This window comes from Ruditapes philippinarum, unplaced genomic scaffold (assembly GCF_026571515.1).
Source record: "Ruditapes philippinarum isolate M1 unplaced genomic scaffold, ASM2657151v2 ctg1827_1_1_1_1, whole genome shotgun sequence".
In the NCBI taxonomy this organism is placed as follows: Eukaryota; Metazoa; Mollusca; class Bivalvia; order Venerida; family Veneridae; genus Ruditapes; species Ruditapes philippinarum.
In genome coordinates this window covers 130,809-139,065 of record NW_026857273.1, presented here as the reverse complement: position 1 = coordinate 139,065, position 8,257 = coordinate 130,809, and the positions used below count along the sequence as shown (strand labels likewise).

The window sequence follows — 8,257 nt, the reverse complement described above, 5'->3', positions numbered from 1 at the left end:
CAGTGCATATTTAGGTTCTCCAGAAATCTCAAAATTATAGCACAGATATTTTCACCCATAAAATAAAAGAGTCTGTTTTTGTGCCGTTTCATGTGAAAGGTATGTTTTTTTAGTCATCTAACACCTTTGTATTAGCATGACATTGTGATGAATGATTACTTTAAAGCACATCCGCATAACACTATCTGTGAACTATTCTCAGAATTGAGATTGAACGTTAACATCTTCAATTAAATGCAATGGTATTTTTTTTCAAAAGCTTTTAATGCATTAATTATACTCAAATTATCACTAAAGGCATGAAAGATTTTCGTCTCCTAAAGAAGCCATTATAATAGCTGTAACTGATGTTTTGTGAAATAATTGTTCGCTAAAATTGCTGGAAATCATTCCAGCCATCTTCAATATGTTCGCATTTTTCATTTTTCCACATCTAAATGTTTAATAGTCAACCGTATATTTAATAAAAATAATAATAATAATAATAATAATAAAATAATAATAATAACAATGATAATAATGAATGAATGAATGAATGAATGAATGAATGAATGAATGAATGAATGATATAAAGAATAAAACTTTAATACAAATCATTTTCAATGCATATATTAAGCATGACATGTATAACAATGATACAAAATACATACTTAAGAGTAAATGCACAGTCATATAAAAACATCTCAAAAACAAGTATTGTACAAATTTCATCTAAGAAAAATAAATGTACGGTTTATATCTCCAAGATAAAGAGAATTCAACAAAAATAAATAATGTCACAACTTGTTATTCTTTACAATAATTATTTAAAACGTTTGATTTTTCTCTGTCTCCCTTATCATTTCATTAAAAAACAATTTCTTCACATTTAACAGACTTTACTTGTTTCACATGGATCAGCCAAAAACATTAATTACAGTAACACAACATATTTCAAAGACCACCACTTTTCCTTTATTGGTTTAACTTTCTTAACTAGAGAGATTGGCTACATTTGTATGGACATTAATACTTATTTTTAGTTTGTCTATTCTAATGAGATGTTTATACTATCATCATGAAAGAAATATGATTATCCCCAAAGGACACTACATACACAGATTAATATATCCACTTTACGTTCAGCGAGAGCATCTACGGCCAATTTATATTTCAATATTTATTTTTACATCGTACTTTAACAGGTCATCTCGCCTTACAAAAATGAAAATGATACAGATTTCATTAGCTTTTTTTATATATGTGGACAAATGTTTTTGAATATCATTTTTGTTTCGCCCAATCTCACTATATAGAATCCGATCTCAACAGTATTTCATGTAACACTCGTAGACAGCTGCTGTTAAAATCCACATGTGTTTGTGTAAAAACTGAAACATTTTTCATAATGCATTTTATCTTGGCAATGAATACGAACTTCTAAAAATCTGGTCTGGAAATTAAAGGGAAGAACCCATAAAAGCAATGTAAAACAAAATTTGTGTTAATTTCAAAGACTAATCGCAGACTTGGATTAAGTTAGTTCATGAGAAAATAATCAAAAATGCAACATCTCTCATACCACCTTGCGCCGACTTAAGCAGTATTCAATGATCAGCACAAAAAAGAATTAGTATCGACCAGAATTTTTTAAAAATCTATTATGTGGGTAGAACCATCTTGGTTATGTATCGATTAACTATGTTTCTGAATTATTAAAGTAGTGTTTTAGTTCTTTGACAAGTTTATATCGGTTTGCCCTTAAACAAAGCAATTATACTTGTAATAAGTAAAGATTAAGCCCAATTTAATTGTTTAAACCATCGAGTGAACAACAAACTTAAAAGCTTCCAAATAAAACAGTGTTGTATTTTGCGTCACATAGCGTATGCTTATTTTAGAAAGCTTCTAAGGTTTATTACAAGCACTTCGAAACTACCCAACATTAAATTTTCAAATAAGAGTGTTAGGGAAATAAAACTTAGATTGCATGCAATGAATGCTTGATAAATAATTCAATTTTAAATACAAATAACCAATCATTGATATTAGATTGCTTAAGAGATAAGATTTTTTTTCAGTTTTATTGCTCATCTTTACCACTTTGTTGATAATCTGAACACCGACCTGGAAGTTGAAAGTAAATTTATTTTTGTATTATACTTTACCCTTTCCCCCATGAGCATATTGTGAAAAATGGCCGTTTTCACTGAAAAGCCTCTTGTTACAAGTTCAAACTGCTATGAAACTATGAAAAATGCTTCAATACTAATCAAACTTGGCACAAATGTTGACTGGACCATTGCCTTTGTAACGACATGCTCAGTCTTAAATTTCCTGTTACCATGGCAACGAGGGGACATCTCAAAATTGCCAAAAATCACTATTTTGCCTCGATTTCTTCCATCAAAATTTATTTCAAAGTGCTGCAACTTCTTAAGGGATTGAGATAGAGTCCAAGGCTTTTCAGCGTTGGTTAAACGTTACATTATGATCGACCTGGGGTCATTTTTAGCCTCTCACAAGTCCAAAATTTTCTTGGCGATGAGGGTGACTCCGCCCCCCTTCAAACCCCCCTAGCAGAAGGGGGCACATCCCCCTTCTGGCAACCCCCTGATGTATCTTTTGGATGGGGGGCGGCGCCGAAAAAGTGCTCAATTTTTTAGCAACATTTCTCAAACGAAAACATGTGTTTGGGGCCCAAATAAGACATTTTTTCACCCTTTGAGGCCTAAAAAAAGGGGGGGTCGAAAGTGCGTTGTTTCGCGTATATATGAGGTAAAGGGTTAAAAAGAATATAAGATCCACTTGCTTAGCCGGTGGTATCTTGATTTATTTCACACCTTATAAAACATAACCAATGCAAAATCAACATAAGACTCGGCTAGCACCGAAATAGGTTTGACAGCTGTGTACATAACCGATGGTATAGTACTGTAAATTGTATTGTAATCTCATAATCAATAATTCTGTTGCTCAGTTAAAAACTGATTATATTTTTGCAGATATAATTATCAGTTAAAATAATTTTATAATATTATGCCTTTCATTTTTGCGAAAAGTTCATTGAAACATACAGGTATAAACTAGTGATATCGCACATGCATTTAATTTGCTATAGGTTACTGTATAGCCGTTTGCATGTAAGAGAACGCCTCTTTGATACTTTTCTGTTTTTCTGTTTTATACGATAGTTTATTGCGTTGTTGTTATTGGCATGCTGTATAATTGTTTAATTAATTTCATTGGATACTGTAATGGTTTTATGTCAAAGTTATTTGTTCGCTACCACATTTTGTAATATCTTTATTTTGCGATAATCAAAATGTACTATATATTATGATCGGCGTATGTTTGCTTTCATACATTAACCTTTACCATGCTAAATATTTTAAACGGACATGTCCATCTTCCAATCTAGATAATGCGTTTCATCTCTATAGGGAACAATTATGTACTGACTTAAAAGCAAACATTGCAGACCATGATCAAACCGGATGAGCGTGCTAATCTTGGTCTGCACTACGCCAGTTGTCGCTAGCAGGCTAAATGTCAAAAAGCTTAAAAGCTTATATTTTACTTTGAATAGTCTACAGTAAATTGTTGCGATCATTCATGCTCTTTCAATTGCAATATGTTTCATTGAACAATATAAAATTGAAAAAATATAGTTTTTCATAAAGCAATGCTTGGTTATGATTTTAATGATAAAAATGATTAATTTAATTAACCTTATGATGTTTATTTTATTATTATCTTTGTTGTTTTTTGTGATATTCGTTTATTTATTTATTTATTTTATTAAGTATGTGTGTTAGTTTACAACGCGCCAACACAATTTAAGTCATATGGCGCCGAAACAGGAATATGATTTTGATAACCTAAACCAGATTTAAAAAACATTACATTATGACGTTTAAAACACAAAATGTACTTTTGTATTTTTTATATATTTATATGCCTTATGTCATGACGAAAATACCAATAATTATGTAACCCCCCTTATATAAAGGCATCAACATGACATCATTTCATGGTGGGGGTTTAAGCTTGATAGACAAAAAAGATTTTAAAAAGATGTCAAAACTACAAAAAAGTAATTACTAATCAGACTAAATTAGACACTTCGGTGGAATGTCGCAATAAGCATGTCTAAATGATACTATAAACGTATAAATAAGATATATTTTGTCAGGTAAATTTCAAAAAAAGAAAGAAAATCAACGCTAATTTCTTTTCATGCATTTTATGCACGTTGGAGTCAGAGAGCTTGCTTGTGCAAGACATATCCACCTTTGTACGAGGTTTGAATATTTATAAATTAGTACTATGTTAAACATAAAATGACAATAACCAAGCTGTTGCTGTGTTGATAGAAATTTATACTATGCAGTAGAATAGATTGTTTATTTACAGTACATTAATTTTATAAACAGCAGTTTAATTTTGCTACATGGAATATAAAAAACCCGGAACCTGCTAAAAACTTTGTAAATGGATCATGCGCTGTTCCAAGCCTATTCATAGAAGACAGCTACCGTGCACGCTTTGACCTCAGCCAATACGTACTAAAAATTGTGAAATTTTGAATAAAGAATCATCCGCAGATGTGTTCATAAGGCACTTAACAGAAGAAATTATATTAATTTCCTAGCAAATAGTATATATACGAGATGGGTACCAACATCCATTCCTCTGTTTTACAGACTGCCTTATAAATCATGGGTTTCTGTTAAAGATTCTCTATGCAAAATAATAATAACACAAGTTTTGCATAACAATTAGCTATAAATTGAATGAGTGATACGGTAGCTAAGCTCTCTTAAACTCTCTATAGGCAAACTTTGAAACCATTTGATGTCAGTAACAGACTGCAAGAGCCTTATAAAATCTAATTTATCATACAACGTTAGCTACCTTTTCCAACAAATATTGTCAAGGAAAAACTGAATTCCAGTTTGTGTTTTACTGTTCTTCTAAATATTTTGAAAATGTCCAACTATTTCAAAAGCAGTGTATACTACTCTCCAGTTTTAGATATATAATTTCCTGATAAAAAAATGGATTCTTTCTTGTGTACGGATACTCGTTTGTAGGCTAAACAGATATTTAGTTCAATTAAAAATAACTACACTACTATGCCAATGACTTACTTATCACAATTTGCTATAGCTCTTTTCGGAGATCCGATAACGATATTATAATTCGGCAGCGTTTTATCAAGTGGGTAGTTTCCCTTCCGCAAATATGGCTTCCAATAACAAAGAAAATATATCGCCAGAAGAAATCGATCAGTTTAAAGTGCCTCAATTGAAAGAATTTTTGAGACTTCACAATCAAAATGTTGGTGGAAATTCGAAAGAATTGAAAGCAAGAGCCAAGGGCGTCTTAGCGCTTCGGTTACCTGATTCTAATCAGTTGAAATTAAACGACAGCCTAGCTCGTAAACAAAGGAATTTGTCCAAGTTTATTTCGCCGTTAGGGGAAAAATTACCCTGTCCAAAAACATTGAAAAGTGGTTGGTCAAAGGATGTTTCTAACATTCCAGACTTGACTGAAAAGGATATATATAATTATTTGGTATACAATTCGAATAGGACTATAGATGGTGAACTTATGGGAGCCAAAAAACAACTGAAAGCAAGAGTTTTTTATGAGGACAACCATGTTCACAGTGTTGAATTCAATGAAATTAACTGTCAATTTAGTCATGGCTATGTAAAGTGCAAAGTTATTCCCTCGATGCCATCAGCAAACCAATCTAAAGACCCAGATTATGATACATGGATTTGTCTATCAAAGGCGACAAGCCAGATTCATTCAGCAGAATGTACATGTCCAGCCGGGTAATTATATTTTTTTATTGTTAACAATCTTTATAATTTTAACACCACTGTCAGATACCCGTATTGTTACAAAAATATAACAATGATATGTGTCTTTACAATTTTAACAACAGCTTAGTAAATGGACCAAAGAACGGTGAAATCAATAAATTCACATTACTGGTATATTTACCCTGAGTTAACCATTTATTCGGGCTTAGTGCTCATAAGTATATACTGCATGAAACATTATTTTGATTAAAACTACAATTGATACTTTTTGAACGGTATTATTATTTATATTTGTATAAATATACCATCAATTTAAATTATAATGTTTATATGTTTCAGTGAAGGTGAAGCATGCAATCATATTGCAGCCTTATTGTGGTGCCTGGTGGATGTTACTATTAAGAAAGCTGATGGGACGCTTGCCTCAACATCATCTCAATGTAAGTGGAACCAGCCAAGGAAACGTAAATTGTCTCCAAAGAAGGCAGAGGACATCCATTTCCGAAAGGTCATGAAGTCCGCAACCTCAAAGATGACAAACTATAACCACTTTTCACCAGCATCTGGTAAAAATAAAGCTAATATTGACAGTGAAAAATTCAGACTAAATATGTTATCCGTTCTACCAAATGCTGGGTTCCATAAAATGTTCCCAAAGCCACCCGTTTCAGAGGAAATTAAAGCCCAATGTTGCTTGCCAGAACCCATGTTGTGTTTTCAACCCAATGTTGACATTGAGAGTGATTTGTTTCAAGAACATATAATTGAATATGAGAAGACTTTGGTCTTTGACCCTATAAGGGTAGAAGAGTTGACTAGAGGTCAAAGGAACAATGATGCTTGGGAACTTGCTAGGAAAGGGCGCCTCACTGCATCAAACTTTGGAACAATAGTAAACTGTAATAAAGTGACTTCTGTTGTGAAATCAATAATGGGGTACTACAAGTTTGCCTCAACAGATGCATTGGAGTGGGGCAAAAAGAAGGAAAAGGTTGCACTGGCATTGTACACCAAAGAAATGAAAAAAATATACAGTAATGTCAGTGTAACAGAGTCTGGATTGTTGATCCATCCAAAGTACACATACATTGGTGCTAGTCCGGATGGTGTTGTTACATTAGGTGAGGAAACTGGCCTTGTGGAAATTAAGTGTCCTTTTAAGTTTAGACATTCCACACCAGAACAAGCTGCTGAAAATAAGACTTTCTTTTGTAAAAAAAATAGTGATGGGTCACTTTCTTTGAAGCCAGAACATAAATATTTCTCCCAAGTTCAAGGTCAAATGGCTTTGAAAGGATGCGAGTGGTGTGATTTTGTGGTATGGACCACAAAAGGTATGTCAATTGAAAGGATTTATTTTAACATTGACCTTTGGAATTCAACACTTTCATGCCTTGTGAAGTTTTTTCATGATATTATTATTCCAGAAGTGTTCACAAGAAAAATAAAGAAAAGTATGTGAACACTTCTGGAATAATAATATCATGAAAGAACTTCACAAGGCATGAAAGTGTTGAATTTCAATTGACATACCTTTTATGGTCCATACTGATCTGAGACAATGTGAAACTGTTCAATGTTCTATGTCAATAAAACCTACTAATATATCATATGGATTTGGATATAATTAAAAAATTGATCATTTTATGACTGAAAATGAAATCAAAATAGTGGTACATTTTTACGGGAAAGGTAACCAAAAATTTTTAAATTTTTTAAATTTGGTTTATTTTTTTTCCCCTTTTTTTTTAAAGGGAACCCCCAAACTGTTTTTTTAAAACCCTTTAAAAACATAGAAATTTAAAATTTTTTAAACATAAATGAGGGGGGCATTTTTAATCAGAAATAATGCAAAGATTTTAAGAAATATGGGTTTTGAAAAAAATTTAAAAATCGTAATTTTTTTTTTGTTTTTTTTGGCCCGTTTTTGGGGTTAAAAAGCTTTTAAAAACCTTTTTCTTTTTGGGTAAACTTTTTTTAAAAATTTAAAAAAATATTCTGGAAATACAAAAAGTCGCATATGATCAAAATTTTTTGCAAAACCGGGGGTTTAAAGGGTTTCTAAACAAACATAAAATCATGAAATTGTACATTTATCTGGAAAAAATATTTTCAGTCCCATTATGTCTAAAAAACCTCAGTGGAGTCCCTTTAAGATGTTTAAGCATTGTATCAATTCCAGGGTTAAATAAACTTGAAAATCGTACAGGTATATAAAGTGAGTTTATTTAGAATTATAAATGATAATGATAATGTATACATAGTGCTGCTATCTCCAAAATAAATACACAAACATACAAAGCTTTGAATTTCATGTTATTACCAATGATTTTTCTTCCTTTTAGGTGACAGCCTTTTATGTCAGTATTTGATGTAAAGAAAGTACTTTATTTTATCTATAATGTTAAAATGTTTGACATTAAAATAAACAAATAAAAAAT

General features: G+C 31.6%; 1 protein-coding gene across 1 annotated transcript; it reads left to right on the top strand.

Annotated features, from left to right (window-relative positions):
- The first annotated feature begins 5,151 nt into the window (after positions 1-5,151).
- Positions 5,152-7,490, top strand: LOC132749245 (uncharacterized). Its single transcript, XM_060738966.1, has 2 exons — positions 5,152-5,825; positions 6,156-7,490. The coding sequence occupies exons 1-2, from the start codon at positions 5,227-5,229 to the stop codon at positions 7,276-7,278; spliced, it is 1,722 nt and encodes a 573-aa protein (XP_060594949.1). The 5' UTR covers positions 5,152-5,226; the 3' UTR covers positions 7,279-7,490.
- The last annotated feature ends 767 nt before the right edge of the window (positions 7,491-8,257 follow it).

Coding starts and splice junctions, on each gene's coding strand:
- LOC132749245 (XM_060738966.1), top strand. CDS start 5,227: ATGGCTTCCAATAACAAAGAAAATATATCGCCAGAAGAAATCGATCAG. Junction 5,826..6,155: donor GAATGTACATGTCCAGCCGG/GTAATTATATTT, acceptor TATATGTTTCAG/TGAAGGTGAAGCATGCAATC.